The 20,740-nt window shown below is 42.4% G+C and overlaps 1 protein-coding gene across 6 annotated transcripts in view; it reads right to left on the bottom strand.

Moving 5' to 3' along the window:
• Positions 1–748: 748 nt before the first annotated feature.
• OGA (O-GlcNAcase) overlaps positions 749–20,740 on the bottom strand; it is a 35,784-nt gene continuing 15,792 nt past the window's right edge. For 2 of the 6 annotated variants that reach the window (XM_063627373.1, XM_055251310.2), the window contains 9 exons: positions 17,533–17,691; positions 16,132–16,745; positions 15,261–15,435; positions 11,228–11,313; positions 10,155–10,259; positions 7,958–8,043; positions 7,500–7,692; positions 3,956–4,115; positions 749–2,875 (listed from right to left, as the gene is read on the bottom strand). In XM_063627373.1, the coding sequence (XP_063483443.1) occupies positions 2,739–2,875; positions 3,956–4,115; positions 7,500–7,692; positions 7,958–8,043; positions 10,155–10,259; positions 11,228–11,313; positions 15,261–15,435; positions 16,132–16,745; positions 17,533–17,691 (1,715 nt within the window). In that variant the 3' untranslated portion in view covers positions 749–2,738. The remainder of the gene's footprint in view (positions 2,876–3,955; positions 4,116–7,499; positions 7,693–7,957; positions 8,044–10,154; positions 10,260–11,227; positions 11,314–15,260; positions 15,436–16,131; positions 16,746–17,532; positions 17,692–20,740) is intronic. The other 4 variants (XM_063627382.1, XM_063627404.1, XM_055251330.2 and 1 more) reach the window with 3 other exon arrangements.

Here is a 20,740-nt window from a genome sequence, read left to right as displayed (position 1 = left end):
CAGGGTAAGCTTTCGTTAAAGGAGGTATAGATACAAAAATGTAAACCCTTCTTACTTCTGCCAGCAAAGGTGGGGTTCAGGGCAGTGCTTTTCTGCCACAAGCAAAGGAAATGCACTCAGATTGTCTGCCTCAAGAGAGCCGAGGAGCCTTAAGTTCCAGCAATTTCCATCCCAACACGTCTGTCCTGTCTGTCCTCTCCGCTAAGCCTCTCCTAGATATTCTTCCTGCTCTAAAGACCCTGCAACTTGCTATGCCTTCACTGGCCTTAGCTGCTGGCACTTGCTAGCAGAGGACTAGTTAGCTCATGTGTGTTGCTGTTCCTGGCCCACCCACACTTTTTGAGCTTTTAATTCCAAATCATCCAGGAATATCTTTGCGCCCTGGATTATTTTGTCAATTTATGCTACTCGCGCCACCTTTCGCCTTTTAAGAATCAGGCAAACTGTGTGCTTTCTTCCTAATAGATGGCAAAAACTCAAACTAGAGGCCCTGTTTCACATCCAGGTTATAACTGTGGCAAGAGGGTGGGGTGGCTTGGCTAAGAACTAGTCTACTTTTCTTAGCTCTTGCCTTAAGGAAAATCTGGAAGTCTTACTGGTGATGGAGGTAGGGGAGGACTGCCTTCAAGATCCAATCTCTAACTTGGAACAGCTGTGGAGAGGAGGAATACCTGCTTGTAGGTGAGGCATGAAAGAGGAGAAAAGGTAGGGGGCAGACAGAAAATAGATTCACACAATACAACACGACAAGCATTCACTTCAAGTTTTATTTTTGCCTCTTGCATGGTCTTTTACAGTTCGTTTTCTACAGGAACTGAGCTCTGATCTAAATCAATAAAAATGTCATTCCAACCTTAATATTCATAACCAGGAAATAGCATATCACTTCATGATTCTAGAGTGATGAAAGCAAGACCAGGGCATCTGTTTCACAGTTAACCTGTGACCAGACCAGCCAACATGATTACTAAAAGCCAAGATAAAACCAAAAGTAAACTTGCTAAAAAATCCTGATTCCATGAGGTTAACTCTGAAATCCTCCAGACAAAATGCCAGAATTGTCCACTAGTGTTAAAGACGGGGAAACTCAGCTGTCTTACTGTCTGGTAGGGGTCTTCCCTTCATCTCAAGCCCTCAAAAATGCAAACTTGGTTCTGGCTTTACAACATACCATATCCTTCTATCAGTTAAAGGTTTCTAACCTAAAAACCTTCTCTCCTTTCTTCCCACCTATTTAGTGCATACTCAAAGGCTTTGGTTGGAAGTCACTAGGTACCACTAGGTACAATGCTTTAGGGCTCTCTCAAAGCCCACACTGGTGGAGTTCTGTGAAAGAAAACTGAAGTTTCTTTCTCTTTACCCCTCTCCCCTCACTCAGCTCGAAGTTAAACAGCTGATGCAAAACTACAGAGAAGATAACAAAATACTGTTATGAATCTATGGAGAAATCAGCCAGCCATGATGAAAAAATGAGTCCTGCAGACTATCTGCCAGCTTCATGCTCAGAACCCTTAAAAACACAGAATCTAAATTAATAAACACATGAAGCTTTCACAATCTGGTTAAAGGAAAAAGGTAACTGTAAATAACTGGTTAAAGTGTGCTCATTCTTTCAGAAATTAGATACAAACATGCAAGAATTAAAGACTCTGATTTAATAAAATCAGTAGTAACGGGTCTTGAGATTAAAGAACAACTGACCTGAGGGCAAATGGGACCAATCAGTTCCCGCACCCTACCTGACATGTCAAATCCAACGTTTCACATGCTGACCTAATATTGAGGTTAATTTCCAGAAGTAACTGCGCTTTTCAACAGATTAAGTCCTACAAAATTAGGCTCTCGTACCCCAAATGGTCATGGCCTACGCCTAGGTGGGAGGCACTTTAAAAATAATAAAACTTCAAAAAGAACAAAAACAACCCCAAACCCAAAGACAAAAGTAAAGAAAATCCACTTTTCACTGGTTTACATTATTCAAAGTGCCATTCTGAACCAACACCCTTTCATTTATAGAGGAAAAAAATTTACAAAAACAGTAAACACAAAGGATAGTCAGGTTACAGCTAGTTTATATACAAAGAAATTTACAAGTTTGCCAATTGTAGGCTTTTGCCACAAACAAATGCACATTTGTCCCTACAAAGTACAACATGCCTGAACCAACAGTCATTACAGGAGACAACTGGCCACAGCTTTACAAAAAGCAGAATAACTGCCCCAAATTGAAATTATTTATTCAGCTTAAACTAATGCCACAACCATCCCACTTGGAATCACTCCACCCTGACACTTCTGAAACCCACTCTTTCTTTCATCTCTGCCATGTCCCCAAAGACTGAGACATTTCACTCAATAAACCAAGGAAGATGACAGATGTTATTTTGATTACTCTCAGGTTAGAAACGCAACCACACTGGATGCAGAAAATAGTGCTGACTACATTTATTGAAGACTCTCTCCCTGTATAAGCCTGTGTAAAAGGTCTCAGCACCTAACACAAGACTCAAAAAGGAAGCCCACATCTCTCTTTCATACAGGATTTGCTGCAATACTATATTCTTCCAACCAGTGAGTAGTCTGAAAGTGTGATGGGTGAGTTTTACATAGTCTTCTTTGTTTCGAATCCAATTGGCTGATTTGTTACCACTCTAGAGGCTGAACTGTATGAAGACCTCAACTACCACTCACAAGGTGCAGTTAAGAGACTTTTGGACAGTTCACAGTGTCAACACACGTCACAGGCTCCGACCAAGTATAACCACATCCTTTGGAAATCCTTCCATTTTTGCAATTTCAAAACATCCTAACTTGCTGTAGAATTCCAGAATTCTTTTATCATCTGGTCTCACTTCACAGAAAGCTCCCCGGGAGCCTAGAAATAAAACAAATATTCAAAACATAAATAAGTCACTTAATTAGTATAATTATAGATATAAAACTATAATCTTCGATATGGTTAATATAAACAGGGCTTGTCTATCTATACCAGCTCCTACATTCCACACAATTAAAAAAATTCATTATTCAAAAAATTCAATAATGAGTGGCGTGAGCCACTGCACCCAGCTTCCCCCCAACCCGAGACAGAATCTTGTTCTGTTGGAGTGCAGTGGCAAGATTATGGCTCACTGCAACCTCCGCCTCAGCCTCCCGAGTAGCTGGGATTACAGACACCTGCCACCACTCTTTTTTTTTTTTTTTTTTTTTTTGGAGACAGAGTCTTGCTCCGTTGCCCAGGCTGGAGTGCAGTGGCGCGATATCTGCTCACTGCAAGCTCCGCCTCCCGGGTTCACACCATTCTCCTGGCTCAGCCTCCCGAGTAGCTGGGACTACAGGCGCCCGCCACCACGCCCGGCTAATTTTTTGTATTTTTAGTAGAGACGGGGTTTCACCGTGTTAGCCAGGATGGTCTCCATCTCCTGACCTTGTGATCCGCCCGCGTCAGCCTCCCAAAGTGCTGGGATTACAGGCGTGAGCCACCGCGCCCGGCCATACCTGCCACCACTCTTAATAGAGACAGGGTTTCACCATGTTGGCCAGGCTGGTCTCGATCTCTTGACCCCGTGATCCGCCCACCTCGGCCTCCCAAAGTGCTGCAAGCCACCACGCCCGGCCTTTTTTTTTTTTTTTTTTTTTTTTAAATTAGGTAGAGATGGAGTCTCAGCTATATTGCCCAGGCTGGTCTCAAACTCCAGGACTCAAGTGATCCTTCCACTTCGGCCTCCTGAAGTGCTAGGATTACAAGCATGAGCCACCAAGCCCAACCAGCATTTCTCAATTATTAATACACATGCAATTCTTCACCACTAATTAATTCAGAAACCAAATCATAAAAGGTGGGAAAAGCAGTATAAATTTACAATTCACTTCTTTCCTTTTATATCTAAAAATATACAGTTCTTTCCCTATCTTGCCCAAATACCACCAACTCCACAAATATGTGAGTACTCACCATTAGCCTTCAGTGAAGACAGGAGGCAAGCCATCATGCTTTTGGCCACACTTGGGTCAGTTACTTTTTTGTGAATGTCCATCTTTATCAGAGAAGGGAAATTAGCAAGGAAAGTTTCTGGCAGTACTTCCTGTTCTTCATGGAAACTCAACATTATTTTCTGGAAAAATTAGAATCTCTTGACTTTCACAATAGTTACGCATTAGATATCTAACCCAACTACAGAACTTAGCAACAAGAAAGCAATATTTAATAACTCTTCCAGTCACTATGTAAGTTATCTCACACAGGATTGTCCTATAATTCTAGCAGAAGCATTTTCACTTTCTTTTTTTTTGAGACAGGATCTCCTTCTGTTGGCCAGGCTGGAGAGAGGCAGGCATTCTCTCTCGCGTGCACACGCTCTCTCTCTCTCTCTCTCTCTCTCCCTATTTATATCGTCAGGGCTGGTCTCGAATTCCTGGGCTCAAGTGATCCTTCTATCTCAGCCTCCTGAAGTGCTAGAATTACAGGTGTGTGCCGCTGTGCCTGGCCACCGTTTTCACTTTTAAAAAGCTTGGGCCAGAGATCGGGACCATCCTGGCTAACACAGTGAAACCCTGTCTCTACTAAAAAAAATACAAAAAAATTAGCAGGTTGTGTTGGCGGGCGCCTGTAGTCCCAGCTACTCAGGAGGCTGAGGCAGGAGAATGGCATGAACCCAGGTGGCGGAGCTTGCAGTGAGCCGAGATGGCGCCACTGCACTCCAGCCTGGGCAACAGAGCGAGATTCCGTCTCAAAGAAAAAAAAAAAAAAAGTTTGGGTTGGGCCTGGTGGCTCACGCCTGTAATCCTAGCACTTTGGGAGGCTGAGGCAGGCAGACTGCTTGAGCTCAGGAGTTTGTGACCAGCCTGGGCGACAAAGTAAAACCCTGTCTCTACTAAAAACATAAAAAGTTAGCCAGGCATGGCGGTGTGTGCCTGTAGTCCCAGCAACTAGGGAAGCTGAGGCAGGAGAATTGCTTGAACCCAGGAGGCAGAGGTTGCAGTAGGCTGAGGTCCCGCCACTGCACTCCAGCCTGGGTGAAAAAAAAAAAAAGTTTGTCTGGCCAGGCGTGGTGGCTCACTCACACTTGTAATCCCAGAACTTTGGGAGGCCGAGACAGGTGAATCACGAGGTCAGGAGTTTGAGACCAGCCTGGCTAACATCGTGAAACCCCGTCTCTAGTAAAAATACAAAAATTGGCTGGGCCTAGTGGTGGGCGCCTGTAATCCCGGCTACTCGGGAGGCTGAGGCAGGAGAATCGCTTGAACCTGGGAGGTGGAGGTTGCAGTGAGCTGAGATTGCGCCACTGCACTCCACCCCAGGCGACAGAGGGAAACTCCATCTCAAAAAAAAAAAAAAAAAAAAAAAAAAAAAAAAAAAAAAAAAAAAAAAAAAAAAAACGTCTAAATGCTATGTGGTATTGGATCCTGGAACAGGAAAAGGACATTAGCAGAAAAAACTGGTGAATAAAGTTTGGTGTCTGATTAATAATATACCCATGTGGGTTACTCAAGACTTCACAAATACAGAAAATGGATAAGGAGTATACAGAAACTCCGTTTTAACTCTGCAACTTTTCTGTAAATCTAAAATCATTTAAAATACATAAAAATTAAGTATTCCTTACACAAAAATGTGTAAATTTTATTTATATTTTACCGCAATTTTTAAAAAGTTCTCATGCTGAAAAGTGTCAGATGTGGAACAGCAATACATCAGCAGCTTAATCACCAGCATAGTGTCAATGTAATCCCAAGTAAGCGAGGCAACACCAAACCAGCCTTTTGTTACACAGCCATGTGACTAAGTGCAGAAGGTAAAATATAGAAATAAACTATGAAGAAAATGAGGCCAGGCGCAGTGGCTCACGCCTATAATCCCAGCACTTTGGGAGGCTGAGAAGGGCGGATCACCTGAGGTTGGGAGTTCGAGAGCAGCCTCAACAACATGGAGAAACCCCATCTCTATTTAAAATATAAAATTATCTGGGTGTGGTGGCACACACGCCTGTCATCTCAGCTACTCGAGAGGCTGAAGCAGGAGAACTGCTTGAACCTGAGAGGTGGAGGTTGCGGTGAGCCAAGACTGGGTCATTGCACTCCAGCCTGGGCAACAAGAGTGAGACTCTGTCTCAAAAAAAAAAAAAAAAAAAAAAAAAAGACTGAATACTTTGGTGTGGAGAGGGGTAGAGAATTTTAGAAAAGGAGAAGAGAAACAACATAGAAGAAAAGAAAAAAGTATCACAAGTAGGGGTCCAAATATCTTGTTTACTGTGCATAAAAACTATCCTCAAGAAGGAACTATCTAAAAAATGCATATACTGGCCAGGCACAGTGGCTCATGCTTGTAATCCTAGCACTATGGGAGGCCGAGGCAGGCGGACTGCTTGAGCTCAGGAGTTTGAGACCAGCCTGGGCAACATGGCGAAACCCCATCTCTACAAAAAAAAAATACAAAAAAGTTAGCTGGTGCATAGTGGCTTGCACCTGTAGTCCCAGCTACTTGCAGGGCTGATGCAAGAGGGTAACTTGAGCCTGGGAGGTCATGGCTGCAGTGAGCCATGTTTATGCTATTGCATTCCTGGGTGACAAGGTGAGACACTGTCTCAAAACAACAACAACATATACTGATGTATAAACCAAAATAATCATATGATGTGTTGGCCAACATGAGGCATAAAACTTTTTTGCAGATGAAAAATGTATTTCAGTTGGGACAGCACAGACTTATTAAGAAGTGCTCCTATCACAAAGTAGACTCTCAAGAGAAGCTCACTCTTATTTTTAAATCACAATGTAGAATGCATTATTCAGAAGGCAAGTTATTAACCTTCTGACAAACCACCAAATAGATTTAAATTACTTAAATTGTCCTGAGTACTCAATAAAACGACCATAGTATCTTTTTTTTTTTTTTTTGAGACAGAGTTTCACTCTGCTGCCCCGGGTGGAGTGCAGTGGCGCAATCTTGGCTCACTGCAACCTCTGCCTCCTGGGTTCAAGCAATTCTCCTGCCTCAGCCTCCTAAGTAGCTGGGATTACAGGCGCCCATCACCACACCCAGCTAATTTTTTTTGTATTTTTAGTAGAGATGGAGTTTCACCACATTGGCCGGGTTGGTCTTGAACTCCTGACTTCAGGTGATACACCCGCCTTGGCCTCCCAAAGTGCTGGGATTACAGGCACGAGCCACCGTGCCTGGCCAAGACCATAACATCTTTAAGTACGAAACTTTAAAACAAAGAGGAAAAAAATGTTCTTTGTCTTTACTGTGTTTTCACCTGATGAAATATTACAACAGTACTCCCAAATAAAAAATTGTCCCAATATTGGGGAAACAGTGACAAATGTCATGCTAAGAATAAGCCGTAAGAATTCTTTATGCAAGAAAATTAATTTAGAAAGCACTAAGATTTTATGATGTATCTACATACTTTTCCATTTTAGTAAGTACTTTAATAAAAAATAAAAATAAATAAAAAAGACCATTACCATAGTGTAATTCTTAACCTGTGTATTACCTCAGCCTCAGAGAGTTCCTTGTCACCATTTGGCTTGGTATACTTCTCCTGCATGAAGGGGATCCAGGAAATTTTACATTTTTTAATAAAGGGGGTCACATCTACAGTGCCCAGGGCATAACCACATATGCCATCTTCATCTTCTAAGACAAAGCAGTAATCCAGGCTGAGGGAAAGCAGCCCTCCTACTAACCTGCTCAGAAGGAAAGAGGCCACAGTAAACTTTTAAGTTGCTAATATAAAATTCAGACTTCAGTGATGCAAGACCCACTGTACTTGAATGAACTTACAGAAGCTACATTTGGTGTAAGAAACTGGAAATGCACACATATTCAGATTTTACTAAAGCCAAAGTGGGATTTAAAATAAATAAATATATTTCCAGTCATCACCTCCCCTCAACCTGATAAGCCTGGCTACGAAAGGTCTACTCTCAAATCCAAATACTTATCACATACTTGTCTCCAATAAGATCAGGCTGACTCTGAAAGGGTAAACCCACTCCATCGTCATACATTTCTCTGCAAATCTTGTACACGGATGCCTGAAAATATAATCTAGTTAAGCAACACATCAAGAAAAATGGCAGCAGAATCTAACAATATAACTTACAAGTCAGTCTGGGGAGGGAGTAACAAAATGGCCTATCAGAAACATCTATCAGAAATATCACCTCTTCTTTGTAAAATAAAGATTTATTCATTGAGTCAGATTTGTAAAACCAGCAAAAAACAGCAAGGTTTTAGGAATACTGAGAATTGGCTTTTGCAGAGGATGGTTTTTGTTTTTGTTTTTTGAGACAGTCTTGCTGTCACCAGGCTGGAGTGCAGTGGCGCAATCTCGGCTTGCTGCGGCCTCCGCCTCCTGGGTTCGAGCAATTCTCTTGCCTCAGCCTCCTGAGTAGCTGGGATTACAGGTGCGCGCCACTACACCCAGCTAATTTTTATATTTTTAGTAGAGACGGGGTTTCGCCATGTTGGTCAGGATAGTCTCGATCTCCTGACCTCGTGATCCGCCTGCCTCGGCCTTCCAAAGTGCTGGTATTACAGGGTGAGCCACTGCGCCCAGCCTGCAGAGGATGATTTTTGATAGTAAGTTGTGGATTCAAAGGCCAGCAAACCTTGAGGTATAGTCTCTTGACTTTCTATATATTAAGGATACTTCTAAAATGTTTAAACCTGTCACTGCCTTTTTTTTTTTTATTTTTGAGATGGAGTCTCATTCTGTTGCTCAGGCTGCACTTGTGCAATCTCGGCTCACTACAACCTCCACCTCCTGGGTTCAAGTGATTCTCCTGCCTCTGCCTCCCAATTCGCTGGGATTACAGGCATGCGCCACCATACCCATCTAATTTTTTTTTTTGAGACAGAGTCTCACTCTGTTGCCTAGGCTGGAATGCAATGGCACGATCTTGGCTCACTGTAACCTCCGCCTCTCAGGCTCAAGTAATTCTCTGGCCTCAGCCTCCAGAGTAGCTGAGATTACAGGCACCCGCCACCACGCCCAGCTATTTTATTATTATTTTTTAAATTTAATTTAATTTTTTATTTTTTGAGACAGAGTCTCGCTCTGTCGCCCCAGGCTGGAGTGCAGTGGCATGATCTCGGCTCACTGCAAACTCTGCCTCCCGCGTTCAAGCCACTGCCCGGCCTCAGCCTCCCGAGTAGCTGGGACTATAGGTACCCGCCACCACGCCCAGCTAATTTTTTTTGTATTTTTAGTAGAGACGGGGTTTCACCGTGGTCTCAATCTCCTGACCTCGTGATCTGCCTGCCTCGGCCTCCCAAAGTGCTGGGATTATAGGCGTGAGCCACCATGCCCGGCCTAATTTTATTTTTAATAGAGACAGGGTTTCACCATGTTGGCCAGGGTGGTCTTGAACTCCTGACCTCAGGTGATTTGCCCACCTCGGCCTCCCAAAGTGCTGGGATTACAGACGTAAGCCACCGCCCCCTGGCCCTGTTACTATCTTTAAACAGTCTTGCTTTTTTTCTTTAGCTGATTGTCAACAGCCTGTAGGTACTTCACGATTGAAAGAAATTACAGAACACCAATATATTAGAGAAAACTAGTCTAAGGACAACACATCATTTAGACACATTAACTATTTTGTAACTCCAACTCTGAATACATTTCATCTGACTTTCTCAAGGGAGAAATTAAAGAACTTGGCACAAGATGTTAAAAGTCTAAACTCCTTAGATTTTTCCTTAAATTTCTCAAGATACATTGAATGTTTTAATGAACTTTCTCCATCTAAAGTTTGCAGTTTTAAGACAGAAGGATTCTTAGGCCGGGCGCAGTGGCTCACGCTTGTAATCCCAGCACTTTGGGAGGCCGAGGCGGGCGGATCACGAGGTCAGGAAATCGAGACCACAGTGAAACCCCATCTCTACTAAAAATACAAAAAATTAGCTGGGTGTGGCGGCGGGGGCCTGTAGTCCCAGCTACTCGGAGAGGCTGAGGCAGGAGAATGGCATGAACCCGGGAGGCAGAGCTTGCAGTGAGCCGAGACTGCACCACTGCACTCCAGCCTGGGCGTCAGAGCGAGACTCCGTCTCAAAAAAAAAAAAAGAGACAGAAGGATTCTTTTAACCAGTGAGTTCAAAGGTAAGTTTACCCATACACCAAGTTGGTAGGTAGAGAGACAATTACCTCATCTTTAGGAAAATAAGGTCTGATAGTATAAACTTTGGAGGTAGGAGTCAGTGGAGGTGGCTGAAAAAAGAGATCATTTGCCCCATCAATTGGCAGCAAACGCTGTGGGAAGAAAAAAAAAGGAGATGGATTAGTGTGGGGAAGGTATCCATTTTTTTAAATGGGTGTGCACTGCAGATTACCAACTTATATTAACTGGCTACTGCAGGCAGACCTAAAGAAGAGGGGTGTACTATGCTTTACTAATAGAAATACCTCTTTGCTGGGGGAGGGGAGTGCTTCTGAATAGAAATTACCCACTCTGAGTTACAGCTTTAGAGGCATATTAATGGGGATTTAAATTTACAGTAAAAACAAAAACAAAAACAAAAACAAACCTATTCCAATTATGACAGGTCTATTTTTTTTTTTAAACCTATCTTAGACCATCTCTCTACGATAAGATGGCAGAACAGAATGTCAGGAGGAGAGGTTTGGTCTGAAGAGGGTTATCTGTCCAGGAGACGCTTTATCCCCAAAGCAATGCGCTTCAGTTTGCTGTGCGCAGCAGAGCACCTGTTGGGGGGAGAAAAGTAGAGCACCTAGAAAGTCCATGAACAAATTCCAGCAGCAAAAAAACTTCATATTTTGTTCATATTTTCAGCAATGGACAATTCTTTCAAGCACATTATATTTATAAAATAATTGGATAAATATCCAAAAGCTCTTTCACCATTTATTTGCATAATTACTATTTTTTGTTCATGGAGTTTCCACTGGCAGACAAGCATGCGCGCATTGTGCATTGCGGGCGCAGATTAAAATGCTGTGCGACCTGCAAAGAAACAATGTGAAGTGTATACCTAGAGCCGCTGCGCTTCGCAGGCGCGGGGGGGATTGGCAGCATCTCCTTCAGAAATTACTGTGAAAGAGGAGGAAAATTTGATTTAAAAATCCAGCTATGTAAACTAAATTGAATTTGGGACTAGAAAGCCTTCGGCAGACCAATCCTTCCAGCCATCTGATGCGCAACATAAGGTTTCTCATAAAACAAAGAAAATGTCAATTCAGTTGTGAATTCATATTGATACCTGGAACTCTCCTGCTAGACCACCTCTAAAGGCCCAGGGTTCTTGGTCTCCAATTAAGAATTGTGCTGAAGAATGACTACGACACCCTGTTGAGATCAGATCCAAGCGGAGAACGTTACGAGAAAGGGGATTTCCTGGGGTCTCAAATGTCCAACAAACTGACAAACACTTCGTGGAAATAGCTCTCTAACAATAATCAGGGTTTCAGGGCAAGGCTATGATAATAATTATTATTTTTAAAAATGGTAATGGCATTTCAATACTAATGTTCTTCCAATTAATGAATAATCAGTATTATCAGTTCTACTCTTTAATTACTGGAAGGAAAGTAAGTCCCAAGTTTGTCTGGGTCAACTTTATATATTCCCTAGATATTATACAAATCAAGCTAGCTGCTTGCTCTGCCATAAAATTACAGTAACTAATATGACTGATAATTAGACACTTTATTATCACAGCCCATGAAGGAATTAAACCTGTCTGAAGTCACATTTTACATTTTGAGGAAGGGTACAGGTAAGGGAAAAGGGCGGGGGAGGAGGATTAATCTTGTCAGAAAACTAAGGTCAGTAGAATAAAATACAAGAAATTAAGTTGACAAAATGAAACATAATGAGAAAAACTTTTTTGGACAAAAACAATTCAAAATCAGACTTGGCTAATAATACCAGTCTGACAGATTCTGAGAACTAAGGAGAGCCAATTGATGTTATTTTGCCCAGAGCTAAATATACTTTTCTGAAAAGTATGACAGTATCTGGTTCCTCTGACCAGCCATTATAATCTTTGCAATACACTGAACATACACATGGAATACAGAAGTCACTATTTAAGGTCACCAGTTAACTTAACTTAACAGGCAATAACGCTAGCTAACAGTAAGACATAAAGGCAAATGTTTGGAGGCCAAATCAAAATCACTTGCCTAGTCTTCTGACAAGATAAAGCAGCGCAATATAGTTCTTTTCCATTGGAAGACAGCATTCTACCTCCTGTTCAAGTTAACAGTCTCATCAGTACAAGATATAGTGTGCTAGTCAGACAGTCCCAAAGCAAACCAATTTTTTGTTTACAATTCAGGCCCATTAAGAGATTGTATCTGGTTTGTCATTTTTCAAGGGTAGGGGTACTTTTAAAAAACATAAAATGTAGTATTTGTAAAATAAATATGAAACGGTCAAAATTTAGACTATAAGAGAACCTGTCCCATTCCGTAACTCAGTGTAATTTACACTGCAGGAAAAAAACTGTACCTCTCAAACTTTAAGATCAGCCAATTTCCCCTACCCCCTACTTTGAGACTACAACATAACTAGCACTTCCAACTATTACAATAAAAAGCTGCATGTACGAAGAGCTGTGTAAATGAAAACATGGTTAATGCCTCAGTCGCTGCGCAAACGTGACTTCAGTTCATGTCTACCGCCCTTACATCTACCTGAGCTACCTCACAGATAGAACCTTGCAATTTAAACTAATTAATCATGACGCGCTGTGAACATCTGCCGCTGTCCATCCAATAGTAGTAGACACTTGTGCTGAGGATTCTCCCATCTGTACACAATGGGGAAGAAGATAATAGAAGTCATTAGTAATCAAAAGTACTGCATAGCCACATTGTTTAAAGGACTGAATGCCAGCTGGACTGGAGAGAGGAGGAAAAGGAAGGGTTCCAGTCAGTAAACTCCTGAAATTACTACAGAACCAAGAAAATACTCTCCCTGTCGTGAGCTTTTGTAAAGCTACGTGGATACGAAGATAATTATTTAAAACTTCTAAAATGTTATAAGGGGTGTCCAATCTTTTGGCTTCCCTGGGCCACATTGGAAGAACTGTCTTGGGCCACACATAAAATACACTAATGATAGCTGATGAGCTTAAAAAAAATAAAAAATAAACTCACAATGTTTTAAGAAAGTTTACAAACTTGTGTTGAGCCACAGGTTGGACAAGCTTGCTATAAGAGCTTGGGATTGTGTAAGAGGTATGTATATAATTTTAGAAAGCTACCACCATAAATGCTTAGTGCAGAGATAAACTCTGAGAAGAGAAAGAAACAATACTGTGTATAATCAAGAATTTAACTTTTAATAATTCTTATATTAAAAACTGAATATCAAATGTTTTCTGTAATACATTTCAAGCTCAATAATCCAGATTTCAGGTTCAAAATTCCTAAGGGCCTTAGAAACTTGTTTAAAGCTCTGTAAGAATTAATTCTAAGAACCTGAGCAGAAACCTGGAAGGCAAATGTTGTCATCTAGCAACCAATAGTGAGGTCTCTGGAGCCTAAGGGTAGATGTCTCCCATGTACAGAAGCTATACAGAGCCTCCCCCCACCGCCCCACAAGATGAAGTCTCGCTCTGTCACCCAGGCTGGAGTGCAGTGACACGATCTCGGCTCACTGCAACCTCCATCTCCTGGGTTAAAGTGATTCTTCTGCCTCAGCCTACCGAACAGCTGGGACTACAGGCACGTGCCACCACGCCCAGCTAATTTTTGTATTTTTAGTAGAGATGGGGTTTCACCATATTGGCCAGGCTGGTCTCAAACTCCTGACCTCGTGGTCTGCCCGCCTCGGCCTCCCTAAGTGCTGGGACTACAGGTTTGAGCCACTGCGTGCGGCCAATATTTCCTTTATTTATTTATTTATTTATTTTTTGAGATAGAGTCTCCCTCTGTCGCCCAGGCTGGAGTGCAGTGGTGTGATCTCAGCTCACTGCAATCTCTGCCTCCTGAGTTCAAGCAATTCTCCTGCCTCAGCCTCTCAAGTAGCTGGGATTACAGGCATGCGCCACCACGCCTAGCTAATTTTTGTATTTTTTTAGTAGAGACAGGGTTTCACCATGTTGGCCAGGCTGGTCTCGAACTCCTGACCTCAAGTGATCCACCCACCTCAGCCACCAAGAGCGCTGGGATTACAGGGGTGAGCAACCGCGCCCGAAGCTATACAGAGCCTTTTAACATGAGGTCAAAATATTCTCTTCTACCTGTTATATACAGCAATACAAAAAAAGTTATATATTTTCAAATTAACAGAGACTTTACTTTTAGCAGCTAATTAGTTGTATCACAGGGAAACTTTTTTTTTTTTTTTTTTTAATATTTAAGAGCTCAAAGGTATACAGACAGAAAGTGGAAAATCTCACTACTACTTTCTATTCTAAGCTCACGGTGTTTCAGATATCTATTTCACAACCAAGACCATGAAACCCATCATAGTATTTGTGACTACTATGAAAACTATGACATGTCAGTCAGCCTTGCTGCCTGCTGTGTGCTGTATGTAAGTCCATTACATATTCCTTATAGCTGGATTGAAAACCTGAAAATGAAATGAAGTCCCTAGAGAAACTTGGCCATGCTGGTGCTTTTTACCAAGTTTGACAATTAAAAAAAAAAAAAAAATCAGTGTTCAAAGGAGACACACAAAAGTCCATTTAATGTAGCAGAGATGTTTAGGGGACTACAATTTCTATCCCCTGGTAAAAACCAATACTTGGTAGAAGGATAAAGAAAAAGCCACGTGAAATAATACTGAATAGCACCAGAATAGCCTTACACTAAAGCTCGCATGCGCACAGGGCTGGGAGGATGGTTTCCTCTTGCCAGGCCCCTTAGGTCATTTCAGCAATTGTTCTGTTAAACATAGCATTAATGTTATCAAGACACAGCAAGCAGCAGAAAGCTTATGGAGTCACATTTCATAGTGTCTCATCTCCAAATCAGATAAAAGTGGTATACAGGGTTCCATCCAGAAAGCATTCAGTCAGAGCAAGTTAAAGTCAGTACTTTCTAACATATTTTTAAGATACTTATGCTGAATTAGCCCAAGGGAGAAAAATTAATGTGCTTGATCTATTTACTAAGACTTGCATCTCAAGTCTTCAATAATGCCTACTTCTGAAAGAAACCTAGGCAACGAATTGAAAAGACTTGGAAACGTGCCAATTCCCTCAATGTTTTTCTCCCTGTGGGATAATTTTTTTAAAGGGACAATATATTTGAGGAGATTATTCCTGGTGCACCTACCTAACCACTGTACAAAAGACTTCACCATAGACATTATACTCTTGATATCCCAAACATAGGAGTACATGTCATAAAGGATTGTCCTGTTGGCACAATTGGAGAGCCGAGTGAACATTCCCATCACTAGTCCACACATCTCTTCAAACTTGGCTGCTCGTGACCGCCATTCTTCAATCTATTGAAGATCAATAAAAAGACTCAAAAAATTGCAAGCTTAACAAAATAATCTGAGACACAGTTACACATTAAGCTGCTTATGTTGTCAGGTACTGGCAATTTATCTTAACCATTAAAAGTTATCATTTTGTGTCTCCCCAAACTGACAAATATTCCTAAAATAACACTGACCTTTCCTCATTCTTAACTAGAAGGGAAAACCATGAAACTGAAGGTACCAGATTTAGCAGAGTCCACATCCACTGTAAAGAACATACTTTTTGTTGTTGTTGTTGTTGTTGTTGTGAGACAGTTTCCCTCTCGTCACCCAGGCTGGAGTACAATGGCACGATCTCAGCTCACTGCAAACTCCGCCTCCCAGGTTCAAGCGATTCTCTTGCCTCAGCCTCCTGAGTAGCTGGGATTACAGGTGCCTGCCACCACGCCCAGCTAATTTTTGTATTTTTAGTAGAGATGGGGTTTCACCATGTTGGCCAGGCTGATCTCAAACTCCTGACCTCAGGTGATCTGCCCGCCTCTGCCTCCCAAAGTTCTGGGATTACAGGCATGCGCCATCATACCCGGCCTAAAGAACATATTCTAAAACATGGTCAATTTTCTGTCAGTTACAGTGTACTCATTTAAGAACCTTCTCCACATTACCAGTATGAGGAACCACCCAGGCTTCAGCAGCAGGTACATTAAACATACTCACTTTTTCAGAGTCTTTTCCTTTGCAATTGACACTGACAACACTACTATTTGCTCGAAGCCATTGAAATTCCCGTAACATCTGTGCTCCTTTGGGTCCATGCTCATAAGGAAGGTAGAATAGATCAGCAAGTAACTGCAAATCCTCCAGGGTCACTGGTTCCGCAGTGTACAAAGGTTTTTCATTTGGACCTGGCACAAACTGCTCCTTGTTTGTCTGTTCATCAGTTTGCATGGGGGCAATGTCACTAATACAATCTTCTTGCATGGACATCTCTGGGGATTTTGATTCAGCTATGCTCTCTTTATCAGTGTCCATTGGTTTCAATTCCTCTGCCATTTTTGCTTCAACAATTTCACTCAGTATTTGATTGTCATTCTTGTGGTCCGTTTCTTCTTGTTTTTCCACTACCATGTCCATGGGTTCTTCATCAGGCTGTTTCTTTTCTTCTTCCTTGGTCAGAGTAGTAGGCTCACCACTCAAGGCTGCTCCCTGGCTCATAATGGGCTCCTGATAAACTGTTGTTACTACGGTTGTGGCATTTAAAGAGGGTGCTGCAACTAAAGGAGTCCCATCAACTACACTTGCTTTAGCTCCACTGTGTGCAACTTGCCTACCTACAAAAATAAATAAATGTATAAATAAAATGGTCATAGAGATAATCAGAATTAGAGACAGAACACATTAGATTCAGAAAGATGCTTTATCATATTTGTTAAGTGGAACCTCAATTTTAGATCCAAATTAATTTGACCTCTAAGAAAAATGAGATTTCTCTGTACTACTAGGGATGCAGGAATGGAAGAGGGTTGGGAGGTAATAAACATGCCAACATCTACTATTACATTTTCTTTTGAAAATTTCTATCTAAAAACCCTTTAATTACTTCAAAAAATATGTTAAGAGAAATTAGCATTCCATCAAAAAAAAAGCTAATATTTAAGACCAAAAGTAAGATTTAAAAATCCTTATTCTCTAGATCCCCCAATTTCATTTAATTTCACTTTGCTTAGTGGGCATAAGGTAAGGCACATGACAGTGTTCTTTTTTTTGAGACAGAGTCTCGCTCTGTCACCCAGGCTGGAGTACAGTAGCGCGATCTTCGCTCACTGCAACCTCCGCCTCCCAGGTTGAGGCGACTGTCCTGCCTCAGCCTCCCAACAAGTAGGTGGGATGACAGGCGCATGCCACCATGCCCGGCTAATCTTTGTATTTTTAGTAAGGACAATGTTTCACTATGTTGGCCAGGCTGGTCTCGAACTCCTGACCTCAGGCGATCCGCCTGCCTCAGCCTCCCAAAGTGCTGAGATTACAGGTGTGAGCCACTGTGCCCGGGAGAGTGTTCTTTACTTTGTGACTCAACTATGTGATCTAACCCCCTTAACAAAGAATGGCCAAACTCACTGCTGTATTGATGAGGCACACCAAACTCTTGCAACCATTCTGTTAATGCTAGCTTTAGAGCCATCTGTGGACTATAGAGTACATCAGTTTCAATATCTTCATCACTGCCTTCATTTTCTAATTTTATCTGGATGGATACAGTACTATCTTCACTGTCAGCTGCAAAAAATAAAAAAAGAGCACAAAAATAGTTTTGATGACAAAAGCCTTCTGACAAGTGAGAAGAATAAATGCAACTAGTTGTCACAGTATAACCACAGAAACAAAGAACTAGAATGAGAACAAACCTTAAACATAAAAATGCAAATAAAAGCAAGATCCTTCACCGAACCATTTCATATAGGGTAGTAACCTAAATGCAATGCTAAATGTAAAATCTCAATTGAAATAAGAAATATAAATTTTAGTATCAGTGGAAGAGTCAATCTGAAATTTCCACTGAGTACTAATTATTGGGAAGTCAAGGTCAAAAGTACCATGCTTTTCATATGAAGAAAACATTGCATAGCCTTCAGGGCCTTGTAACTTCTTTTTTTTTTTTTTTTGAGACGAAGTCTTGCTCTGTCGCCCAGGCTGGAGTGCAGTAGCGCAATCTCGGCTCACTGCAAGCTCCGCCTCCCGGGTTCACGCCATTCTCCTGCCTCAGCCTCCTGAGTAGGTGGGACTACAGGCATCCGCTACTACGCCCGGCTAATTTTTTGTATTTTTAGAAGAGACGGGGTTTCACCGTGTTAGCCAGGATGTTCTCCATCTCCTGACCTCGTCATCCTCCCGCTTCAGCCTCCCAAAATGCTGAGATTACAGGCGTGAGCCACCGCACCCAGCTTTTTTTTTTTTTTTTTTTTTTTTTGAGATGGAGTCTCACCGTGTCACCCAGGCTGGAGTGCAGTGGCAGGATCTTGGCTCACTACAACCTCCACCTCACAGGTTCAAGCGATTCTCCCACCTTAGATTCCCGAGTAGCTGGGACTACAGGTGCATGCCACCATACCTGGCTAATTTTTCTATTATTCGTAAAGATGGGGTTTCACCATGTTGGCCAGACTGGTCTCGAACTCGACCTTGTGATCTGCCCACCTGGGCCTCCCAAAGTGCTGGGATTACAAGCGTGAGCCACTACACCCGACCGTAACTTCATTAATAAAGGCACTGAGGGAAAAAGAAGAGGCCAGGCACGGTGGCTCATGCCTGTAATCTCAGCACTTTGGGAGGCTGAGGTGGGCAAATCACCTGAGGTCTGCAGTTTGAGACTAGCCTGGCCAACATGGTAAAACCCCATCTCTACTAAAAATACAAAAAATTAGCCAGACGTGGTGGCAGGCACCTGTAATCCCAGCTACTCGGGAGGCTGAGGCAGGAGAACTGCTTGAACCCAGGCGTCAGAGGTTGCAGTGAGCTGAGATCGGGCCATTGCACTCCAGCCTGGGCAATAAGAGCAAGACCCCGTCTCAAAAAAAAAAAAAAAAAAAAGAGAGAGACAATCAACAGAGACCCACAAATTAGCACACATAAGGCAACAAAGCTCTGAGCCAGGACAGTGGTAGAGAAAATTAAGTCTGAATTCTTTGGTTCTGTACTTAAAAACTCTCTATTCTTAGCTTTCCTTAATATTTCCTACATATGTCCCAGGTTTGGATAGTGTCTGCCACCCTTAATATGTTCCATGCTCTGCCTTAAAAGATGTAGGAGTTAAGTGCCATGTACACTGACAGCATTTAAATTATATTCCCAATTTTTGTTACTGAGGGGAGGAGGATGACAATGACTGAGCCAAACAAAAGGGAGACATTAATTCAATAAACAATTCAAAGCAGAGGTATGGAACTGAGAAATAGACCACAACTATTAATATTACTACATACTATCATGACACTTCAGTAGCCAAAATGGGCCAAAATTCAGGGAACTTCAAAAGTTCAGTGTTCAGGCTGGGCACAGTGGCTCACGCCTGTAATCCCAGAACCCTAGGAGGCAGAGGCAGGCAGATCACCAGGTCAAGAGTTCGAGACCAGCCTGACCAACGTGGTGAAACCCTGTCTCTACTAAAAGTGTAAAAATCAGCCGGACGGGGTGGTGTGCGCCAGTAATCTCAGCTACTCAGGAGGCTGAGGCCGGAGAATCGCTTGAACCAGGGAGGCAGAGGTTGCAATGAGCCAAGATCGCGCCACTGCACTCCAGCCTGGGCAACAGAGTGAGACTCTCTCTCAAAGAAAAAAAAAATGTTTCAGTGTTCAGTGTTTTTCACCTCCAGCCCACAAACCTTTAACGCCCAGCAAACTCTCCTCATACTTTGATCCAGCTTAAAAGTCTGTGAAATCTCAGCAAAAATAATCACTCTCTCCCGTGTTCACATAGCACTTTATAAATTAAACTATTACAACACTTATCACACTATAGTACAATTGCCTATAAGCCTTACCCAACACTAGACTGTTTCTCAAAAGTAGGAATGGCTGGGCGCGGTGGCTCACGCCTATAATCCCAGCACTTCGGGAGGCCCAGGCGGGCGGATCACCTGAGGTCAGGAGTTCAAGACCAGCCTCACCAACATGGAGAAACCCTGTCTCTACTAAAAATACAAAATTAGCCAGGCATGGTGGCCCATGCTTGTAATCCCAGCTACTCAGGAGGCTGAGGCAGGAGAATCACTTGAACCTGGGAGGCGGAGGTTGCAGTGAGCTGAGATCGTGCCACTGCACTCCAGCCTGGGCAACAAGAGCAAGACTCCATCTCAAAAAGAAAAAAACAAAAAAAAAAACTACTTTATTCTTGCCATCTCAGTGCCCATGAACATGCATCTGCCACATGATAGATTATTTAAATGTAAATAAACAATTATCAAGCACCTTACTTAGAACTCTATTAATTAGAGATTTTTCATAAATTAAAAATTAGTAAGCCAATGTCTAAAATAAGACTATATTCCATTTGGCCAGGCAGGGTGGCTCATGCCTGTAATCCCAGCACTCTGGGAGGCCGAGGCGGGTGGATCACCTAAGGTCAGGAGTTCGAGACCAGTCTGGCCAACATGGTGAAACCCAGTCTCTACTTAAAAAAAAAAAAAAAAAAGCCGGGTGTGCCTGCAATCCCAGCTACTTGGGAGGCTGAGGCTGGAGAATCGCTTGAACCTGGGAAGCAGAGGTTGCAGTGAGCTGAGATTGCGCCACTGTACTCCAGCCTGGGCGATGGAGCAAAACTCCATGTCCAA

This window comes from Symphalangus syndactylus, chromosome 2 (assembly GCF_028878055.3).
Source record: "Symphalangus syndactylus isolate Jambi chromosome 2, NHGRI_mSymSyn1-v2.1_pri, whole genome shotgun sequence".
Taxonomy (NCBI): domain Eukaryota; kingdom Metazoa; phylum Chordata; class Mammalia; order Primates; family Hylobatidae; genus Symphalangus; species Symphalangus syndactylus.
The sequence above is the reverse complement of the archived record's forward strand: the minus strand, read 5'-3'. Positions and strand labels throughout refer to the sequence as shown.